The sequence below is a fragment of the Suncus etruscus genome, chromosome 17, assembly GCF_024139225.1.
Source record: "Suncus etruscus isolate mSunEtr1 chromosome 17, mSunEtr1.pri.cur, whole genome shotgun sequence".
Classification (NCBI taxonomy): Eukaryota; Metazoa; Chordata; class Mammalia; order Eulipotyphla; family Soricidae; genus Suncus; species Suncus etruscus.
The window spans coordinates 46,213,618-46,236,426 of record NC_064864.1 but is presented as its reverse complement, the minus strand read 5'-3'; the positions used below and the strand labels follow the sequence as shown (position 1 = coordinate 46,236,426).

At 48.6% G+C, this 22,809-nt stretch overlaps 1 protein-coding gene across 3 annotated transcripts in view; it reads right to left on the bottom strand.

The window, feature by feature from the left end:
- Nucleotides 1-6,410: 6,410 nt before the first annotated feature.
- The window catches only part of GBF1 (golgi brefeldin A resistant guanine nucleotide exchange factor 1), a 166,201-nt gene continuing 149,802 nt past the window's right edge, over nt 6,411-22,809 (bottom strand). For 2 of the 3 annotated variants that reach the window (XM_049790789.1, XM_049790787.1), the window contains 22 exons: nt 21,876-21,999; nt 21,451-21,576; nt 21,108-21,190; nt 19,952-20,188; nt 19,419-19,512; nt 18,718-18,894; nt 18,021-18,085; nt 17,810-17,933; nt 17,637-17,708; nt 17,396-17,490; nt 16,816-16,969; nt 13,275-13,500; nt 12,474-12,634; nt 12,094-12,340; nt 11,776-11,981; nt 9,917-10,067; nt 9,678-9,808; nt 9,394-9,495; nt 9,015-9,128; nt 8,712-8,892; nt 7,903-8,031; nt 6,411-7,252 (listed from right to left, as the gene is read on the bottom strand). In XM_049790789.1, coding sequence (XP_049646746.1) covers nt 6,972-7,252; nt 7,903-8,031; nt 8,712-8,892; nt 9,015-9,128; nt 9,394-9,495; nt 9,678-9,808; nt 9,917-10,067; nt 11,776-11,981; nt 12,094-12,340; nt 12,474-12,634; nt 13,275-13,500; nt 16,816-16,969; nt 17,396-17,490; nt 17,637-17,708; nt 17,810-17,933; nt 18,021-18,085; nt 18,718-18,894; nt 19,419-19,512; nt 19,952-20,188; nt 21,108-21,190; nt 21,451-21,576; nt 21,876-21,999 — 3,280 coding nt within the window. In that variant the 3' untranslated portion in view covers nt 6,411-6,971. The remainder of the gene's footprint in view (nt 7,253-7,902; nt 8,032-8,711; nt 8,893-9,014; nt 9,129-9,393; nt 9,496-9,677; nt 9,809-9,916; nt 10,068-11,775; nt 11,982-12,093; nt 12,341-12,473; nt 12,635-13,274; nt 13,501-16,815; nt 16,970-17,395; nt 17,491-17,636; nt 17,709-17,809; nt 17,934-18,020; nt 18,086-18,717; nt 18,895-19,418; nt 19,513-19,951; nt 20,189-21,107; nt 21,191-21,450; nt 21,577-21,875; nt 22,000-22,809) is intronic. The other variant, XM_049790788.1, reaches the window with a different exon arrangement.

Here is a 22,809-nt window from a genome sequence, read left to right as displayed (position 1 = left end):
GAAGCCCTAAGCGGAGGCCGGAGAGAGAGCACGGAGTTAGGGCGTTTGCCTTGCATGCAGAAGGACGGTGCATGCAGAAATCCCGGCGTCCCAGAGCGTTCCCCGAGCCTGCCATGAGCGATTTCTAAGCTCAGAGCCAGGAGGAACCCCTAATTGAGCGCTGCTGGGTGTGACCCAAAAACAAACAAAAGTCCAACGGCCTCGAGAAAGGGGATTTAGGCAGCTTCGCCGACGGAGACTCCCGGGTCAGGGTCGTCGCTGACAAAAGGCCAGCACGTATCGGGTCGACCTGAGAACTATCGAGTTGGACAACTGAATCTTCCACTGAAGGACTCGAAAGTTCTGAGGAGGCTGTGAGGAAGAAGTGAAAATGACTGTCTCTGTGGGTCGGGTGCAAGGCAAACCGCCCGCCCTGTTGAGCCTGCCAGGGGAGCATAGTGATTCCTGAACACAGAGCCAGGAGTCACCCCCGAACACCAGCGGCTGTAGCCCCCAAACGAAAAAACAACTACAAAAAATTGCCCTGTGTCCTGGGGAACCAGAGAGAATACAAGGGAAGGTGCTTGTCTTGCACGTGGCTGACCTGGGGTTCTAGTCTAGGTAACCCAAGTTCACCAGGAGTAATCCCTGAGTTCAGAGCCAGTAGTAAGTCCTGAGCACTGACAGGTGTGACCCCCCACCAAAAAAAAAAATCCACGTGGCCAAAGCCTAGACTAGAGTGTGGGACTGGGGTGATTCAGGGAGATGGTCGAAAGGGTCCTGCAGGCGATTCTTTTTGCAGGGGCCACCGCTGGAGAAAAGATCAGAAGATCTGGTCTGCATGCTGGACTTTGGTTTTGGTTTTGGTTTTGGTTTTTGGGCCATACCCGTTTGACGCTCAGGGGTTACTCCTGGCTATGCGCTCAGAAATCGCCCCTGGCTTGGGGGGACCATATGGGACACCAAGGGATTGAACCGCTGTCTAGCGCCACCTTCCTTTTTTTTTTTTTTTTTGGTTTTTGGGCCACACCCGGGATTGCTCAGGGGTTACTCCTGGCTGTCTGCTCAGAAATAGCTCCTGGCAGGCACGGGGGACCATATGGGACACCGGGATTCGAACCAACCACCTTTGGTCCTGGATTGGCTGCTTGCAAGGCAAACGCCACTGTGCTCTCTCTCCGGGTCCCATGCTGGACTTCTAATGTTTACAGGCTGTGGAGATGAGACACCAGCTAAAGAAATGAAAAGACATGACCAGTAAAGTGGAGACTTAGGAAAAACAAAAGTTAGAAGCAGTGTGAAGAATATTTTAGTGGCTGGAGCATGGTGCTAGAGGTAAGGCATCTGCCTTGCAAGCGATAGCCTAGGATGGATCGCGGTTCGATCCCCGGCGTCCCATATGGTCCCCCAAGCGCATAGCCAGGAGTAGTAACCCCTGAGCGTCAATGGGTGTGGCCCAAAAAACAAAACAAACAAACAAACAAAAAAGAATATTTCAAGGAGGAAGTGATAAACTATTCTTTGAACTTAAAAGCTTCTTCCATTTTTTAATTTTTGGGCCACACCCAGAGGTGCTCAGGAGAGCATTTGGTGCCAGAATCTGGGCCTCCTGCAAACAAATCACAGACTCAATTCTCTCCGTCCTGGATTTACAAATTTCTTTTCCACAGAGGGTCCCTAATAAGGCCATAAAAAAAAAAAAAAAAGCTCAGATAGTCACTTTCTTTGTTTTATTTTTGGATCAAACCTGATGGTGCTCTGGACATTTTTTTTCTTGATTGATTGGTTGGTTGGTTGGTTTTTGGGCCACACCCAGTGGCACTCAGGGGCTACTCTTGGCTTCTGCACTCAGAAATCGCCCCAGCAGGCTGGGGGACCAAACCAGGCCCCTCCCGGATCAGCAGCATTGCAAGCACCTTACTGTAGTGCTATCTCTCTGGCCCCCAGGTGCTTTGGACTTACAACTGGCTCTGCACGCAGGTATCACTCCTGATGAGTTCAGGGGACCATATGGAAGGCTAGGAATTGAACTTGGTTAGGTTGCATACAAGGCAAGTACAAGGTTGCATACAAGTTATAACTGGGGTGTTGAAGGGGGTGTTATATGTACTGGTGATTGATTGCACTTCGCGTCTCACATCTGACTTTCTCTGGTCTCCCTACTTATTTGGTTTTTTTGGTCACACCCGGTGACACTCAGGTTACTCCTGGCTATGTGCTCAGAAATTGCTCCTGGCTTGGGGGACCATATGGGATTCCCAGGGGTCGAACTGAGGTCTGTCCTAGGTTGGCACATGTAAAGCATACGTACTACCGCTTGCACCATCACTCCAGTCCCAGGTCTCTCTATTTCTTATGAAGTTACAGAAGATGTGGCCTGGGGAAGTGACTGGATGGTAGAGTGTAGGTACCACATATGAGGCCTAGGTTTTGATACCCATAACAAAAAAGTGTAGTTTTGGAGTTTCTCCACTCCTACTCTCTTATCTCCGAATTGAGGGAGTGTCACAGGAGGGGCCCTGAAGTTTGCAGTTAGATGGGCCTGAATTTATACCAAATTCCTTCATTTTCCAGTGACTTGGATTCTTGTTTTTTCTTTTTTTGATTTTGGGCCACACCCAGTGGCACTCAGGCGTTACTCCTGGTTCTCGGCAGGTTACCTCTGGTGGGGTACCATATAGGATGCCGGGGATCAAACCAGGGTTTGTCCCAGGTCGGCTGTGTGCAAGGAAAACGTTTTCTCCACTGTGCTATTGCTCCAGCCCCTGATTTGGATTCTATGTTGCTGCACCTAAAGCTCTACGGTTTTGAAGAATGTACCTATATTGACACATACAAGTACTCAGCTGTGTCATGTTTTTGTGTTAGGGTCTTTTTGTTTTTGTTTTTGGGCCACACTGGTGATGCTCAGGGGTTATTTCTGGCTATGTGCTCAGAAATTGTTCCTGGTTTGGGAAACCATATGGAACGCCAGGGGATCGAACCATGGTCCCTTCTAGGTCAGCCATGTGCAAGGGAAACGCCCTACTGTGGCGCCACCACTCTAGCCCGTGTTAGGGACTTAAGTCACTGGTTTAATTCTGAACTTCTTTTTTGGGGGGAGTCACACCTGGCAGCGCTCAGGGATTACTCCTGGCTCTATGCTCAGAAATCGCTCCTGGCAGGCTTGGGGGACCATATGGGATGCCGGGATTCGAACCACCGGCCTTCTGCATGCAAGGCAAACACTTTACCTCCATTCTATCTCTCCGGCCCCTAATTCTTAACTGCTTAAAATGTTACCAGGTTCTCCTAGGAAACATCACTTCAAGTAGCATTCCCTACACTATGACTTTCCCAAGGGTTTGCCACTTTTCTCTGTCAGAATTAGGACCTAAATTTTAGGTTTTCTTTTTACATTTTATTGAAACAATTAACAATTGTGCTCTACAGAGACCTTCATAGTTGAATTTCAGTTATACAGTAACACAGGGCTCTTTCCAATACCAGTGTCAACCTCCCTCCATCAATGGACCCAGAGTGCATCCTCTTCCACCATGCTTTGTCCCTTGACCTGCCAGTGTAATAGGCCTTTGAGTTTAGATTGTTAAAGTTTAGGTCCTTTGATTCTATTATCATTGATTTTGGCTTGGATATTTAATTCTGTCCTTACTTCTTTCCACACCAATGCATCCAAGACCACATGGCCTCTGGCCCCCAGCCTTTATTTCTTTCTTGGTAGTTTTATAGAAGTACGTGGGAATATGTGGTAAAATAATCTGTGTCCCAAGGTTCTATGAAAAAGGTGGGAGCCCCAATTTAAAAGATAAAATATTAAAAAATACAATAAATAATAAAAAAAGGATAGGTGTGTGGCAGTGGTTTTTTTTATGTTTTTTTTTTTTTTTTTTGCATAGACACAGCAAAATATGGGGAAAATAAAAAGGAAAAACTATGGTCTAAAAACAGGGAGACCTTACCCATGAAGCATCCTGGAAAAAGAGCACTACAGACTCCAGACATATTAAGTTGTTTAACCCCAGTCTTTCTCTGTGGTCCCAGTAAAGGCTCTTCACTAACACAGTTGCTGTAAATATTAGTTTCTTTGGTGGTTACCCTGGTCTTAGTTTTACTTTTTGGTTGTTGGGCCACACCCTGTAGAGCTCAGGGGCCTTAGTTCTGGTTCTGTACTCAGAATTACTTCTGGTGTTGGTCAGATATTGTATGGAGCCAGGGTTGGAGTTCAGATTGGTTGCACGCAAGGCTCTTTACCCACTGTATTTTTTGGGGGGGTGAGTGCGGGGATGGGAGGAGTTTGGGGACACAACCAGCTGTGCTCAGGAGTTGCTCCTGGATCTAAGCCTAAGGAAATCACACCAGTAGGACTCAGGGATCATCTAATGCTGCGGTTGGTCTCAAGTCCTTTATCTCCTTTATTCTTTTTCCAGCTCCTGCTGTAGCCTGAGACAACGTTGACCACCCAGTCAATGTAGGTGTCAGCTGTCTTTCTATAAAGAATAATATTTCTGGGGCCTGAAAGATAGCATGGAGATAGGATGTTTACCTTGCATGCAGAAGGACGATGGTTCGAATCCCGGCATCCCATATGGTCCCCCAAGCCTGCCAGGAGTGATTTCTGAGCGTAAAGCCAGGAATAACCCTTGAGCACAGCTGGGTGTGACCCAAAAACCAAAAAAAAAAAGATTTCTGGGGCTGGAGTGATAGCAGTGATAGGCCATTTACTTTGCATATGGCCGACCTGGGTTTGGAGCCTGACATACCATATGGTCCCCAACTTGCCAGGAATAATTTCTGAATGCAGAGCCAGAAATAACCCTTGAATACCACTGGGGATGGCCCAAAAAACCCATCAACCCCCAAATAAAAATGAAAAATTTTTTTTTTTTTTTTTGGTTTTTGGGCCACACCCATTTGATGCTCAGGGGTTACTCCTGGCTATGTGCTCAGAAATCGCCCCTGGCTTGGGGGGACCATATGGGACGCCGGGGGATCGAACCGAGGTCCTTCCTTGGCTAGCACTTGCAAGGCAGAGACACCTTACCTCCAGCGCCACCTACCCGGCCCCAAAAATGAAAATTTTTGGTTTGTTTTTGGGCCACACCTGGTGATGCTCAGCGGCTACTCCTGGTTCTGCATTCAGAAATCACTCCTGGCAGACTTGCAGGACCAGATGGGATGCCCGGGATTGAACATGGGTCCATCCTAGGTTGGCAGCATGCAGGGCAAACACCCTTCTGCTGTGCTATCATCATTCTGGTCTCAAGAATGAAATTTCTAGTAAGATTTCCTTGACTACTCTGGTTTGGTTTGCAACTCCTTCTTTCCTGATATTTGTAGACTTGTTTAGGGATACTCAGCAGTCATTCCTTTGTTCAGAAGCTGCTCTTCAAACGTCTTTGCAGCCGTCAGTACTATTTTCACCTGGAGGGAAACATGGATGCTTCTAACAGTAGAACTTGTAAGGTTCAGATGGATGAAAAGAGACATTAATGCTGAAGCCCGGAGTCTTTCACCCTGCCTGCCTGTTGTCCATGCTTTTTTGCACTTGTAATAGATATAAATGTAGTCTTTGTTCTGATTTTCCCAGGTGTAGAGTTAGATAAGGTTCCTAGTAGTATGGAGACCAGGCATGGATCACAAACAGAAGAGCAAAAGGGGAAGGAGGAGGAAGAGAAAGCTCAGTTCTCATGTCAGTCTTCTTCCGTATCAGGCTGTGTCCACTGTCTCTAGTTCATCTTGCCTCTAATGACTTCATTGGAGCAGTGAGAAAAAAGGGACACACCCATATCACATTCTTTTTTGTTTTTGGTTTTGGGTCACACCCAGCAGCGCTCAGGGGTTGCTCCTGGCTCTACGCTCAGAAATCGCTCCTGGCAGGCTTGGGGACCATATGAGATGCCGGGATTCGAACCACTGTTCATCTGCCTGCAAGGCAAATGCCTTACCTCCATGCTATCTCTCCGGCCCCCAGTCACATTCTTGGTGACAAGGACGGCACTACTGTGGTGGTGGTGGCAGCATTGGGAAGGAATCCTGAACTCGGTGCTGGCATCTGGGTCCTCTGTGGGCCAGGCTATTGGTGGGCTTGAACTCACTTCTGTTTGGATGTGCAAGGCCCTAGCCCCAGGAATCCAATAACACAGTGCTCTGGTCCACAGACTCAAGAAGGAAGCCACAGGGACTGGATATAGTACAGGGGTAAAGGCACTTGCCTTGCACATGAATGATTAGGCAGGAGTGTGTGTGTGTGTGTGTGTGTGTGAGTGTGAGGCACTTGCCTTGCACATGAATGATTAGGCAGGAGAGGAGAGGAGAGGAGAGGAGAGGGGAGGGGAGGGGAGGGGAGGGGAGGGGAGAGGAGAGGAGAGGAGAGGAGAGTGTGTGTGTGGCCCAACCTCACCTCTCTCGTGCAAAAATAAAGTGAAAGGCAATGAAGTTGGTACTAAGACATTTATTACACCATAAAAAGTCCATTGATGTCCTATTTTTCCTTATGTACATACTCCTGTAGGCAGTCCGACATCCAACCTCAGCTTTCCACCCTTCCTGGTGCCAATCAACTCTCCAAACTGACCAACTAATAACAGGAAGAACTGGCAGAGGTGGTCCAGGGATGATGGAGGGGAAGAGGAGGGAAACAAAGTGCAGAGTGGTTTCATGGCTCTCAACACAGGGCCTTGGGGGGGTGGGTGGGCACTGCAGAGTGTGCAGTGAAGCCTCCCAGAGCTGCCAGGCGGTGCAGGTGAAACTCAAGTGTGTTTTCAGGTTGTACCTCCAGGAATGGAGAGCAGAGGAGGAAGAAGGTTCCTCTGCCTGACTCTTGGCCATAGGAATAATAATAGTTCTCATTTTCAGATCCGTATTCAATTAGTGACAGGACAGCAACTTGGGCTGAGCATGGAGAGTTGGTGACCTCTGGGATGGTTGGAGTAGGGGGTTTGCCGAGGATAGCCAGCCTGGTTGGGAGTTTGGGTCCTGACCTCTGAAGGACCTTAGTTCACCTCGGAGGTGGGCATGGGGTCTGTGGGACGTGATGTAGGCAGGAGGGGTACTGGTGAGGTGGCCTCGATGAGAGCAGGATTGAGGATGATGGGCAGAGTCATGGGTGGGACACCCACCTGCAGGGGGGAGGCCAAGGGCTGCAGGATTAGTGGGGGCTGAGCCAGTGGGGGAACCCCCTCTGGGCCTGGGCTCAGTCTACTGGGGCTCGAGGCCACTGGGGATCCGGGGGAGCTGCTGTTGACAGGTTGGGGGGACTCAGGCTTCTCCATGTCTGTAAGAGAGCAAGGTGGTTGCAGTCAGAATCACATTCCCCGACTGGTTCCCTAAATGGGAAAGTGCTCTCCCACATTCCCTGTGAACAAAATGATACCCCTTCACTGCTTCTGGCCAAGCTAAAGAGTTGTGCAGAATATATCAGTGTCCATTTACCTTCTATCTACCCCATACTTGCATTTTTTTTTTTTTTTTTTTGGTTTTGGTTTTGGTTTTTGGGCCACATCTGGCTCTGTGCCAGGAATTACTCCTGGCAGGCTCAAGGGACTATATGGGATGCTGGGGATCGAACCTGAGTCAACTGCAGGCAAGGCATGTACCCTACCTGTAGTATCTCTTGGGCCCTATCCTATACTTGCTGCTGGACCCTTAGCCAGGTTCCATTTTGGCAAAGTGTTGACTAGAATCCCTGATGGGCAACCCATACATCCATTCCAAGTTCCTGACCCAGCCTCTTCCCAGTCCATGCAGCAAGTTCACCACAGCTCAGCTGGCCCACCTATGTCCTATAGGAGAGCAGATAGAAGCATTCCCTGCTCTCCTCTCTCCTCTGGCTCACTGCCATGCGCAGGACCCCAAGTTTCCTGGGGCCTCTGCTGAGGTCTGCTTTCTGCCCCACCCTTAGCAGGCATGCCTCGTGGGGCTCACCTGAAGCCCCTAGCTCAGAGGGTATCTCTGGTGGAGGTGGGTGGCTGGGTGTCCTGGTGTCACCAGCAGCAGGAGTCAGGTGAGCTGAGGGCAGAGGCTTCTGGGCATGAGGTTCCGCAGGTGTGGGGTCTAGGGGAGGACAGAATGCAGAGATAAGTCTTATTCCTTTATTTCAAGCAGAGGTCTGGCTACTTTAGGTCTTCCCACTCATCCTAGGGCACAGGGAACTAATTGGCCATATAGTGTCAGGGATTGAATTCTCTGCTTTACCCTTGAGTCATATCCCTGATCCCAAGAAAATAATATTTTAGCTGGCTGTTATCAGGGCTTACTCCTGGCTCTGTACTTAGGATCGAACTAGGGTTGGCACATGCAAAACCCCTAAACTGTTTCTAGCTCCCTCCTCCCCTCCCTCCCTCCTCCCTTTCTTCCTTTTTTTTTTTTTTTTTTTTTTTCATACCATTCTCAGCAATGCATGGGGGACCATGAGGTGATAGGGATTGAACTAGGGCTCCTTTATACACAGCATAGAATTCAGCCTTTGAGTTCTTTTTCTAGACCCCAGACTTTTCTTTTTCTTTTCTTTTCTTTTTTTTTTTTTTTGGGCCACATCCGGCGATGCTCAGGGGTCACTCCTGGCTGTCTGCTCAGAAATAGCTCCTGGCAGGCACGGGGGACCATATGGGACACCGGGATTCGAACCAACCACCTTTGGTCCTGGATCGGCTGCTTGCAAGGCAAACGCCGCTATGCTATCTCTCCGGGCCCAACCCCAGACTTTTCTAATGAAACTGGGTTGTGTGCCCTACCCTGTATGACAGTCTGCTTGAAGAGCTCATCTCGGAGATGGGGCAGGAAGCAGTCAATCCGCTCCCAGGTGATCTCCCAGAGTGCTGAGGGGCTTCCTTCTCGAGCATCGGCACTGTGGAAGATCGCTGCCGTGTCCATCACGAGGAGCATGTTCTTTAGAGACTCTGGGATTGCTTCTGACTGCAAGTAGCAGAGGGATCATAAGAATGGGGGGGATTTCCATGAAGGGAATGGTAAAGAGGAGGCAGCTACTAAAGGTGGCAAGAAAGCAGGCAGTGGCATGGGGCTCAAGGAGAACATACCAGTAAGTCACTGGAGCCTGCGTGCATGTACTTGTCCATGAAGTCCAGGATGGTCAGCCAGAGAGCAGCAAAGGTGGAGAGTGACAGCAGTGGAGACAGGTGCTGTAGGAAGACCTGTGGCCCACCAGCCCCTTTCAGCCACAGAAGGGTGGGAGCCATTCATGCCCCTCTCCAAGGCTGCCCATCTTGTTCAGTAATTGTGAGATCTCTCTGGATTTCAGAATCTTCCCAGGGCCCTAGATCCTGCTGAGTCTCCCCAGCTGGGGGTCCTGAACACTAATATCATTGTATTTCGAGATCCTATTGGAAACCTACTTCCTTCTTTGCTAAGAGATGGGGTGTGGGGATAAAGGGGGGGGTGCAGGTAGTGTGAGAGTACCTTTGAGAGCAGTGTGGAAGCCCGCATCCGGGTCTCTTCCATCCCACCTACGTCTGCGGGGCTAATGTTCTCCAGGAGTTTGGTCAGTAGCGGAAACAGAACCTGACGGGTAAAAGACAACATCTTCCTAGCAAGGCAAGCTGGCAGCCTCGACTCAAGGCAGTCAGGGAACTGGCACGGACAGACACAGAGCTAAAGGAAAGTATGACACAGATTGAGGAGTGACATGAGGTGCTCTTGTAAGGTTCCGATTTTCCCTTAGTAGGATCACTGGGAAGTCGTACCTTGTTGAAGCAGGATTCCCATTCCAGGGCCTCGAGCTTCTGCAAGTCATGTACCAGGAGCGCGCGCTGTAGGTAGGTCAGCGCCTGCATCCGCACCTGGCGCCGAGCATCACAGCACAGGCAGGCAATGCCTGAGAGGGAAAGTAGGTCAAGATCTGCCTGGCATCCCTGTCCTGGCACTTCCCAAACTCCTGCTCCACCTCAGCCCTGCTGGCCCAGCCTTCTCCTCTGAGGTTTACCCTGCAGTAAAGGGCACCAGCAGTGGGCCCAGAGGGTGCGGGAGTCTGCTTCTATCTTCCGGCCGCCTGTCTCCAGGTGGCGCTGCTCCGCTGCCCAGGAGCTGTAGATCGAGGCTGCCCGAGTGTGCAGGGTGTGCATCAGATCCAGCAGCTGTCGCGGAGGAACAAGAGTGGGGTTAGCTGGGGTGTGATTTCCTGTCCTGCAACCAGCACACACACACACACACACACACACACACACACACACACACACACACACAAATTATTCTCTCTGTCTCTGTTCTGTCTCTGTCTCTCTCTAACACACACACACACACACACACACACACACACACACACACACACACACACACACACACACACACACACACACTCCTAGAGTTACGCCCACAAGACCCTCTCTCCTACTCCCTGGGTTTCTGAGTGGCCGCCCCAGTCTCATCCCCAAATCCGCTGGTCTCTCACAGAGCAGACTTGAGGAAGGTGAGGACCCTGGACTGAATAAAACCATGAGAAGTAATTTCTCTCAAATCATTTTGGCTTTTTGTGTCAGACCTGGCGGCGTTCAGGGGTCACTCCTGGTTCTGCTTTAGGGATCAATCCTGGCAGTGCATATGGGACACCATATGGATGGCAGGTTCAAACCCAGGTCAGCCATATGCAAGGCAAATGCCCTACCACTGTACTATCTTTCCAGCCTCTCAATTCTTTCTTATCTTCTGATTACAGATATAGTTTCATCTTGTTAGTCTAATTTTTTTTTGTTTGTTTTTGGGTCACACCCGACAGTGCTCAAAGGTTACTCCTGGCTCTATGCTCAGAAATCGCCCCTGGCAGGCACGGGGAACCATATGGGATGTTGGGATTCGAACCACCGACCTGCATGAAAGGCAAATGCCTTACCTCCATGCTATCTCTCTGGCCCCTTGTTAGTCTAATTTTAAAAACAGAAAGCAAAGCTCAGGTTTAAGAGACCTGATGAGCAACAGTGTTTTACCACATTTAATTATTTTTGTTTTCACTTTTTTATTTGGTTCTTGGGTCACACCCAGCAGCAGTTACTCCCAGCTCGTGTTCAGAAATTACTCCTGGCAGACTGGGGGAACAATATGGATGCCAGGGACTGAATCCTGGTTGGCTACATGCAAAGCAAATGCCCTACCTGCTGTACTACTGCTCTGTCCATTCACTCTTTTTCTAAGGTCATCCTATGAAGGCAATTAGTTCTTAATTTATTTAGTGATATAAAGTCTGCTTACAAAATATGTTTTCAGGGCCGGGCGGTGGCGCTGGAGGTAAGGTGCCTGCCTTGCCTGCGCTAGCCTAGGACGGACCGCGGTTCGATCCCCCGGCGTCCCATATGGTCCCCCAAGAAGCCAGGCGCAACTTCTGAGCGCATAGCCAGGAGTAACCCCTGAGCGTCACAGGGTGTGGCCCAAAAACAAAAACAAAAACAAAAACAAAAACAAAAAAAAATATGTTTTCAGTTCCTTAACTAGACACAGAATGATCAGGAGAACAGATAAGAAACAGATAGCAGTGGTGCTTCTGGTGAGGGATCTCAGTGCTTAGGGACAGGAGTGGAATAAAACTTACTTTTATTTATTTACCCTTTTGTACCTTTTGACCTTTGTACCATGTGTATATATTACCTATTTAAAAAATAAACCTTAATTTTAAAATTAAGCAAACAAAAGATTTATAGGTAGCTTGTATATGGAAATACTGTGGAGAGAGTGGCTGAGGGCCTCTGGAAAACTCGGCCTTTCCCTCTCAGCTCTGGCAGTCCCTATCCCTGTGCAGGCTCCCAAAGTCGAGTGCAGAGAGAGAAGAGGAAGTAATAAAGGGTCTATACTTACGTCCTGACTGACCTGTAAAGACACCGTGTGGTAGCTGGCAGGCACGCCTTCATCCTCATCATCATCACTATGCCCACCCCGGGTGGCATGCTGGCTGGAGGTTCGAGGTCGCCAAAGCATAGAGCCCTCCTTGGATTTCTTCTTGAAGCGATTCCCTTTGCTGTCGTATTTGTGACTCTTCCCACGTTTCTCCTGGGACTTGCACCCTGAGCAGGACCAGAAGACAGCTCTCATTTCCAAGTAAGAAGGCACAGACAGCCTGCCGGTTCCTTCCTCCCCGCCACTCTTTTCCCAACGGCTGGGAATTGGGTGACCCACCACCATTCAGACTGGCCTCCACAAAGATGCGAAGAGTTTTGACACAGAGCTCAAAGTTGTCAGGTGTGATGTGGGCAGCATCACGCACGATGAAGGACAGCGATTCCACACACTTAAGCAGGGATTTAGTGTCATGTGGCCCAAGGTCCAGCCCCACTGTTAGGCTGTATTGATTGACCAGGGGTGAAGTGCTTGGCCGACTGGGCCCAGGCCCTGGCTTAGAGTTATCAATGTCATCTTTCCCTACCTGGAAAGAACAAAAAGAGCTAAGAATCCAAAACTTGCTCCCTGTGTCTCCTATAAAAACTTCCCAGGGTACCATAAATCTTCCCCACAGGTCAAGAAGGGGAGGCTCACCCACTGCTTCTATGCTCACTCACCACTAACCACCCGCTGTTGACCACATCAGCGTCTGTGGCTGATCGGTGGATCTTGCCAGGCCTGCCATGGTCAGTGTAGACCTCCGAGTCAGAAGTGTACCCTCGATCCAGGATCCTGTCGTTTTGATGGTGGGAAGGGAGCTCACTGTCTGACTGGGCCCCTGGATCAGCAGGGAAGGCAGAGTTAGTGTGGGGCTGGGGACACTAGGACAAGATAATTTTGGCTCTTAGAAGACAAGTTCTGAAGTCTGGCCTTGCCTCTCTTGCTTTGACTTGGTTTTAGCCCTGTCACTTGGGAGGTGATGGATGGTGTGGACAGCTTCTCTCAACCAAATAGGGCAGCAGGCTAATTTGGGCTCCTGGCATTAAGGAACAGCTGTCTGTAGAGGGTGTGGTGGTAAGCACAGTATCTGGGAAAAGTCCTCAGGACAGCAGGAATGCAGACTTAATATTCTTTTCTGCTGTCTGTTTGCCTTTATTTTTTTGGATTTTGGGCCACACCAGTAATGCTCAGGATTTATCTGGCTCATGATCAGAGGTCACTTCTGGTGGTACTTGGTGGTTCATATGTAGTGCTGGGGATTAAATCAGGGTTGACTGCTTATAAGGCAAATGTCTTACCTCTCTACTATCCCACTGGCCTTTAATTTGCATACTGGGGAGAGGCCAGTAGGCATGAAGAATCTGGAAGCTGATGGCTGAAGTCAGGGATGTTTACTTACAGAATGAAATAACCTGTATTGTTTTCCCCCTCCACCCATGGGGCCCTAGTTGTTAATGTCTCCCTGGGAAAGGGCTTACCAGCATCAGGCACATCAGTTCTGGCTGTGGCCTGCAGGGCTGCGGGGGGTTTCACGCCTGAGCCGATACACTCCAGCAATGTAAAGAGTGTGGCCCAGTCATCACCTGAATGGATGTTGGCTGCATTGGTCTTGAGGAGCTCATGAAGCCCATAGGCTACCTGGTGACTGGCTCGGGACAGCACACTGGGTTTCATTAGCAGCAAAATACGCAGGGAGAGTAGTACCTGAGGTGGGTGGGAAATAGGAAATGAAAAGTGGGCATGCAGGGGCCGGAGAGACAGCATAGAGGTAGGGCGTTTGCCTTGCATGCTGAAGGACGGTGGGTGGTTCAAATTCCAGCATACCATATGGTCCCCGAGCCTGCCAGGAACGATTTCTGAGCCTAGAGTCAGGAATAACCCCTGAGCGCTGCTGTGTGTGACCCAAAAACCAAAAACCAAAAAAAAAAAAAAAAAAAAGAAAAGTGTGCATGCAGCCTCTTGTCTGGACGTTTTTCTCATTGTCTCCTCAAATCAATGAGAAAATGTGGCTAGTATCTAAGGTAAGCCAGTGCTGATGGCCTTTTCTCTTCTTTTGTTCGGGCCACACCTGGTAGGTGAGAGTGTAGTGTGTTGCTGGGGAGTAGTGCTGGGACTGGTTCAGAGGCTTGTGCAAAGAGTATGCTCTGACACCCTCTGACCTCTCCAACTCTTCATTTGGTTTTCAGTTTTTTTGGATACTCACTGCTCAAGGACCAACACTCTGTTTAGTGCTTAGGGGACATGCAGTGCTGAGGTCAAACCTGAATTTCTCAGCATACAAAGCATGTGCTCCACCCTCCAAGCTATGTCCCCCCATTCCTGGTGGTATTTGGGCCTGGTAGTACTGAGGTCACCAGGGCCACACCTGGGAGTGTGTGTTGTGGGGCATTCACACAGAAGATAGCAGGCCAGGTAAGGCCTTTTACAGGGCATGCAGCAAAGGATCCCCCAAACACTTCCTAGAGTGACCCTTGAGTTATAACTAGGAATAAATCTTTTTTTTTTTTTTTTTTGGTTTTTGGGCCACACCCGTTTGACACTCAGGGGTTACTCCTGGCTAAGGGCTCAGAAATCGCCCCTGGCTTGGGGGGACCATATGGGACGCCGGGGGATCGAACTGCGGTCTGTCCTACGCTAGTGCTTGCAAGGCAGACACCTTACCTCCAGCGCCACCTTCCCGGCCCCAGGAATAAATCTTAATGTTGTCTGGTGTGACCAAAAAACAAAAAATAAAAAATTACTGTTTCAAAAATGTTATGCTGGGATTGGAGTGTATACAGGGTAGGGTGTATCTGACCTGAATTCAATCCTGACTTCCTATACAGTCCCCAGAGCACTGCCAGAAATAACCCCTGAACACTGCTGGGTGTAGGCCCAAATAAAAATCAAACCAATCCCCGAAACAAAACTGTTAACATTAATGGAAGTATATAGTAATAGTACATAATCTCTCTCTCTCTCTCTCTCTCTCTCTTTTTTTTTTTTTTGGTTTTTGGGCCACACCCAGCAGTGTTCAGGGGTTACTCCTGGCTGTCTGCTCAGAAATAGCTCCTGGCAGGCATGGGGGACCATATGGGACACCGGGATTTGAACCAACCACCTTAAGTCCTGGATCGGTTGCTTGCAAGACAAACGCCACTGTGCTATTTCTCCGGGCCCATAATCTCTTGATATTGACTTTTTCTTTTTTTTTTTTTTGGGGGGGGGGTAACACCTGGCAGTGCTCAGGGGTCACTGCTCGCTCCATGCTCAGAAATCGCTCCTGGCAAGCACAGGGGACCACATGGGATGCTGGGATTCAAACCACCATCCTTCTGCATGAAAGGCAAAAGCCTTACCTCCATGCTATCTCTCTGGCCCCTTCTTCTTCTTCTTTTTTTTTTTTTAAATGTTGGACTATACCCTCTATATTCAGGACTTATACCTGGCTCTCTGCTCCAGGATCACTTCTGGTCAGGGCTCAAGGGACTATTTTATCTCTTGGGTCCCAGGAGATTGCTCAAGTGTCCCTTCCAGCAGTATCTCAGCTGCCGTGCTATCTCTGCAATTCCTGGTTTTTCATTTCTTTCATTAGTTTTTTTTTTTTTTTTTTTTTTTGGGTCACACCCAGCAGCGCTCAGGGGTTACTCCTGGCTCTATGCTCAGGAATCAATCCTAGCAGGCTCGGGGGACCATATGGGATGCCGGGATTCGAACCACCATCCTTCTGCATGAAAGGCAAAGGCAAACGCCCTACCTCCATGCCATCTCTCTGGCCCCTCATTAGTATTTTTTTCTTTTCTTTTTTCTTTCTTTCTTTTTTTTTTTTTTTGTTTTGATTTTGGGCCACACCCGGTGACACTCAGGGGTTACTTCTGGCTCTGTGCTCAGAAATTGCTCCTGGCAGGCTAGGGGGACCATATGGGTTGCTGGGAACAGGGTCCGTCCTGGGTTGGCTGTATGCAAGGCAAATGCCTTACTGTTGTGCTATTGTTCCGGCCCCTCATTAGTATTTTTTCATGTTCAGCTTGTATAGCCTATAATGTATTTTATTAGGTATTTGGTATATTTTATTTGAAACACTTATTACCTATATTATATTTTTAATTACAGAAATAAAATTAGGAGCTAGAGCAATAGTACAGTGGGTAGGACATTTGTCTTGCACATGGCTTATCTGGGTTCAATCCTCAGCACCACATAGGGGCCCCTGATCATTGCAAGGAGTGCTCTCTGAGCATAAAGCCAGGAGTAAGCCTTAGGTACAACCAAATGTGTCCCTGAACCCCACCAAAATACTAGAAATATAATTAATTCATCCTATACCTTATAATCTTACTGAAATTTTATGACCTTTTTTTTTGGGGGGGTTCACACCCGGCACCACTCAGGGGTTCCTTTTGGCTCTATGCTCAGAAATCACCCCTGGCAGGCTTGGGGGACCATATGGGATGCCGGGATTCGAACCAATGTCCTTCTGCATGCAAGGCAAATGCCCTACTGCCATGCTATCTCTCCAGCCCCGAAATTTCATGCCTTTATGCTTTATGGTTTTATGCTTATTGTCTTTTTTTTGGGGGGGGCAAACCCGTCAGCACTCAGGTGTTACTTCTGGTTCTGCTCTCAGAAATCACTCCCGGCAGGCACAGGGAACCATATGGGGTGCCAGGATTCAAACCACCATCCATCCTGAATCGGCTGCATGCAAGGAAAATACCCTACTGCTGCGCTATCTCTCTAGCCCTGCTGATTGTCTTTTAGAGCAGGGCCCAAGAGATCCTTAGCATAAAAGCCTGAAAACCATGTACAGGACCTTAGCAGTGTCATATAAGCCTGCAGAGGTACTGAGTACTGACTTCATACCTGAGGCCATTTCAGAACCCTCCACAATGCCATCTCTTCAACCCTACCAGGTGGCCCTGTGACTGGCCCCAATTTACATATGAAGTACTACAGCAATCTATTTCTGGCTGTATCCATGAATGACATCATGGCTTCTGTCTTTTGTACACTTCCTGTTCTCCCAGTTGCTCTGCTTACCTGGCCACTGATCTCTTCTCTCCGGAGCAGTCGAATGGCCAGGCGCAGCAGCCCCACCACTGCCCGCTCCACGAGGAAGCAGAACTCCTGTGCCTGGACACACAAGTGGTAGAGATGATCTCGAACTGTCTGCCACACACAGCCTACACGATCCCTGAGAAAATAGGGTGAAGGTGATCTTAGCTGGAGAGGCCTCACTCAATAAGCCTTCATTTCTGCTTCAGGCTAGACCTTCTGAGGCAGACAGGTAGTGCAGAAATTCTTCCTCCACTCCCTAAGCTTCACACAGTGTTGCTTATAGAGCCTACTTGGCCAGATGGCTCCAGGCTGCCATCCCCTTGGTGTGTTTTTTTTTTTTTTTTTTTTTTTTTTTGTGGTTTTTGGGTCACACCCGGCAGTGCTCAGGGATTATTCCTGGCTCCAGGCTCAGAAATTGTTCCTGGCAGGCATGGGGGACCATATGGGACACCGGGATTTGAACCGATGACCTCCTGCATGAAAGGCAAACGCCTTACCTCTATGCTATCTCTCCGGCCCCCCCTTGGTGTGTTTTGCATGAGCCCTACAAGACTGCCTCTACCTGTTCTCTAGCACAATCCTCAGCAGCATCTCCAGACAGAAAGCAGCATCTTCCTCATCATATGTTTCCTCATCTGGTGTTACTGAGACCAAAGCCTGGAAGTAAATTACATGAGAATAAGAGGCACAAAGGGAAACCAGTCACTGGCTCTGTCCTGAGAAAACCGAAGCATACTTCCAACTCTCAATCAGCCGGCCCTTCTATCCCTTTTCTCTTCATTCATTTCTCATTCTTCCTATACCTTCATGAGCTCCTGCAGTGACTCCAACTGGAGGAACTTGCTTTCTGTGATCATCTTTTCTGGGTCACATTGCTAGAAAGGATACAAAAAAGAGGGGTTTATTGACAAGGGCCAGAACAAAGAGAATGGCTCCAAGAGCCAAGAAGAAAGGAGACACCAGGACATGAAGTTACCTTAATACACTCCAAGGCTACTTTCTTGGCCTCCTGGGTTTCAGTAGATGGACCCCGCACACTGGACTGCTCCGTACCACTGAGTGTTAGCCAGTTCACAAAACTCAGTACTGTTGATTCTCCTCTATAGAAAAACAGTATAAGCCCTGGTGAACTCCAAAGTTTTGATCCTTCCTTCACCAAAGGCCTTCAGCCTCTAGTCTGTCCTTACCGGTTAGATGGTGTCTCCTCTCGCTGTAGAAAGATCTTACCATTGGGATCCACAAAATCTTCAACCTGGATAAGATCAATAAACTATAAGTTCTTTCCATATACCTTTTGCATTCCTCCTCTTCCATACAAAGTTCTGGCTTTTTTTCTTGTAGCTTTCTGCCTTACAATTTTTTTTTTTTTTGGGTCATACCCGGCAGCGCTCAGAGGTTTCTTCTGGCTTGATGCTCAGAAATCACCCCTGGCAGGCTCAGGAGACCATCTGGGATGACAGGATTCAAACCACCATCCTTCTGCATACAAGGTCCTACCTCCTGGCTATCTCTCCAGCCCCTGCTCTACACTATTGTTTTTTTTTTTTTTTTGTTTGTTTTTGGGCCACACCCGGCAGTGCTCAGGGGTTCCTCCTGGCTGTCTGCTCAGAAATAGCTCCTGGCAGGCACGGGGGAGGGGGGGGATTCGAACCAACCACCTTTGGTCCTGAATCGGCTGCTTGCAAGGCAAACGCCACTGTGCTATCTCCCCGGGCCCTGCTCTACACTATTGATTGGACCACCCCTGATTGATGGTATATTCGAGGCACTCCTTGTTAGTTTCAGCAAGAATCAGGCCCAGGGCTGCTCTCAATCAGTTCTATAGTTACAGAAAGCACAAGCCCTTGCCTTGTTTTTGTCATACAGACTCCTACCAAGAATTACCTCCACCATCGCCTTGGGCAGCAGCTGAGCTCGGAATAGTTGCAGCATGGCCTCCATGATATTCTTCCAGCCCTCGCGCAAGATGTCACCGTGACGATGGGCCAAATGAAATACAGTCTTGGCTGCAATGTGGGCTTTCGGGTTGCTTCCAAACACACTGGGAAGGTTCTCAATAGACTGGAAAAGAAGAGGTTTAAAAGAAGAGGTTTTCCTGGCAAATAACTAGAAAAGACAATCTCTATGCCTCTCCTTATCCTTCTGCAGACTTTGCTTTAGTTCTCTAGAATGTTACATGAAGGGTGAATCTGATCAGGGACTTACTCCCCTATTTCTTCTCTCCAATTATTGTTACATGGAAACATACTATTATTATCCTAGGTTTTGTAAGACAGAAATGACCTAAAGCACAGAAATGACCTAAAGGAGGGTGAGGGAATATTCTGAAGGAAACTAGTTCTGAGGGTATGGCTAAAAGAAAGGTTCCCCTTTTTTGGGGCTGCACTGGCAATACTCAGATATTACTCCTGGCTCTGTGCTTGGGAATCCCTCCTGGTGGTGCTCAGGGGACCACATGGGATTCCAGGGATTGAACCTGGGTCAGCTCTGTGCAACACAGGCACCCTACCTGGTGTATTATCTCTCTGACTCTAAGAAAGGTCCTCTTTTGGAACTCTAAGTTCATAGTTCCTGTCCCAGCTTACCTCACTGCTGAGAGCTGTGAATTTGCACAAGGAGATGATGAGATTGTCAAACACATCACTGAGGCCATAGTGGGCAGAGATCATGGCACATTTCCTGTAATATCATCCCACCACAGAAAGAAAATCAATGGAAGGTAGGGCAGCCTCCTAAGTCTTTGAGGAGATACGTTTGGGATTCTTCCCCCATTAATTCCAGGAGGAAACATTTTTCTCTTAATATACTTATTATTTTGGGTTTTGGGGCCACATCTGGCAGTGTGTGATTAAGGGTTACTTCTGACTCTGCATTTAAGGATCTACTTCTAGCAGGGCTCAGGGGACCATATGGGATGCTAAGAATCAAACCTGGGTCAGCCACATGCAAGGCAAGCATCCTGCTTGCTGTACTATCTCTGGGGACCCCCTCTCTTGAGGGTTTGTTTGAGACTAAGCTTCCCCAAGCTTTAGCCTTGCTCTCTCCCCCTTCTTATGGAGGCAGCCAGGTTAGTTCTGAGAGGCTGACAAAGTTAAAACTAAGGCCAAATGTGGGCTACCTGAAGCCTGAGATGGCTTTCTGGATGATTGTCTCTTCAAGACTTTTGTCAAAGACATAAGAGAGAGCAGCAATAGTAGGGCCCCAGGTCATGGTGAAGAGGTCAAGATCATAGCTGCCAGGAGGCACACGTAGGAAAATGCCCTCTGGAGTGGCACCTCGATGAAGCAACACGTTCCACACATAATTCTCCCGTACCAAGCCTGTCTGCTCCTCAGGCATCACAATTTCCTCATTCCTGTTAGAAGGTAAAAAAAGGAGAAGGTGCAGTGTGTGAACTAGAACAAGGGACTTGACACTGGCACTCTCCATCAATAGGAGGTCATCAAAGATGCAGCTTAGTGGGCTGCTTCACACCCACCAAGGACAAAGAAAGGAATTACCTCAGACCACTTCCACTGTCATTCCCCCCCCTCCCATCCCACTCCCAGGCCAGTCTTGAGGCCCTATCTCTAAGTGGGCTTTCAGTTCTTCAATAATATCTGAATCTGGCTATAAAATATACTATTCTGTTCTGATTTATAGTCAACAATGAAGTGTCCCATTCTTTGAGTTCTGACTCAAGCATCGTCCAGATGCACACATTTGGGCTATTAGCCCAAAACACATCTTTTTTTTTTTTTTTTTTTTTGGTTTTTGGGCCACACCCGGGATTGCTCAGGGGTTACTCCTGGCTGTCTGCTCAGAAATAGCTCCTGGCAGGCGCAGGGCACCATATGGGACACCGGGATTCGAACCAACCACCTTTGGTCCTGGATCGGCTGCTTGTAAGGCAAACGCCGCTGTGCTATCTCTCCGGGCCCCAAAACACATCTTTTGAATAAGATGGCAAAATACAGCTTCTTCAGGTTTGAGGAGCTAGGGCAGTGAGTCCTGGTGAGAGTACTAGAATCTCAATATTGTTCTGGTCTCTTTTATTTTTTTTTGGTGGTACTGGGGATAGAGCCCAGGCCTCATGCTTGCAGGGTTGTACTTTGCTGCTTAGCTACTCCCCCAGGCCCTGTCAGGGTACTTTAAGGAGGAAATTTATCAGGGTACTTTAAGGAGGACTATTTAACTAAGTTTAAGGCTTTAGTGTCTGCAGTCTAATGTGATGCTGAACTCTGGAGAAGTACAAAGCTTCTCTAGAGATGCTACAATTCTCTCTTTATACTCACTTGATGGCGTGGTACATGTCCTCCAGGATGTCTTGTTCAAAGTCTTTGTCTCCATTCACACCTTTCAGGTTTTTGCAAAACTCCTAGAGGCAGACCAATCAATTTTCCTTTCCCTCTACCATGTGCCAATTCTCAAGCCCACCCAAGGAACCCCTGGATTGTGGTAATCAGGACTGAACACACAGTAACTGAAAGAACCCACCTCCCCACCCCAGTTCCTCTTCTGAATTGGCTAATCTTCCCTGCTTCCTTCGGACAAAAATTTGTCTATTGTGCCCATTGGAAATTCTATATCCTTCAGCTACCTCCAAAGTTATGCTGGATTTTATCAGCTTTGGCTTACCTCCAGGGTCATGGGTGTATTCTGTTTACGAACGTTGTGGTTATGCTGGTCAGTATTAAGCATGATGACAGCGTAGGCCAGGGCAAAGCAGGCATCGCTATTGGCAAATGGGGAGCCATTACAATTCTGAAAAAGCAAAGACCCCACTTGTATCAATGTCCTTTTCTGGACAATTAAGCCCTGACTACTAATCAATGACGGGACAGAGGGCAGCCAACCTTTTGCCTGCAGCAAAGCAGCAACAAGGCAGCCAATTTTTTGCAGCTCCTTAACAGCAGATTGTCCCTCTACAGAAAATTCAATGATGTGCCCTGACCTAGTTTGCTCTCAGCCTTAGAGGAGGCAGCAAGTTCCTTTAGTTAGAGCTACAGAAACCCTAAAATTAAATTAGGGTGCTGAAATCAGCCCTGGGCATTCAAACTCACCCTCCAATGCTCTGTGAATGCTTCCAGCAACCGGTGAATGACTGGTGCTTCCCCAGGTAAGCGGAAGGCTTCTAGATAGAGGCGGAGAGCTTCATCTAATCGTAGACCCTGAAAACTGAAGGTGCTACAGGGAAAGAACAAAGAAATTGAAGCGGTATAAGCTTTAAATTTTGGATTATTAGTTTCTCTAAGCTTTTTCTTTCTTCGTTCTTTTTCCTTCCTTCCTTCCTTCCTTCCTTCCTTCCTTCCTTCCTTCCTTCCTTCCTTCCTTCCTTCCTTCCTTCCTCCCTCCCTCCTTCCTCCCTTCCTTCCTCCCTTCCCTCCTTCCTTCCTTCCTTCCTTCCTTCCTTCCTTCCTTCCTTCCTTCCTTCCTTCCTTCCTCCCTTCCTTCCTCCCTTCCCTCCTTCCTTCCTTCCTTCCTTCCTTCCTTCCTTCCTTCCTTCCTTCCTTCCTTCCTTCCTTCCTTCCTCCCTCCCTCCCTTCCTTCCTTCTTCCCTCCCTCTCCTTCCTTCCTCCCTTCCTTCCTTCCTTCTTCCCTCCCTCTTCCTTCCTCCCTCTCCTCCCTTCCTCCCTCTCCTCCCTTCCTCCCTTCCTTCCTTCCTTCCTTCCTTCCTTCCTTCCTTCCTTCCTTCCTTCCTTCCTTCCTTCCTTCCTTCCTTCCTCCCTCCCTCCCTCCCTCCCTCCCTCCCTCCCTTCCTTCCTTCCTTCCTTCCTTCCTTCCTTCCTTCCTTCCTTCCTTCCTTCCTTCCTCCCTCCCTCCCTCCCTCCCTCCTTCCTTCCTTCCTTCTTTCTTTCTTCCTTCCATGTATGACATCTGGTGGCACTCAGGGATTACTCCTGGTCTGTGCTCAGAAATCACTCCTGGCAGGTTTGGGGGACCATATGGGATGCTGGGGATTGAACCTGGGTTGGCCACATTCAAGGCAAACACCCT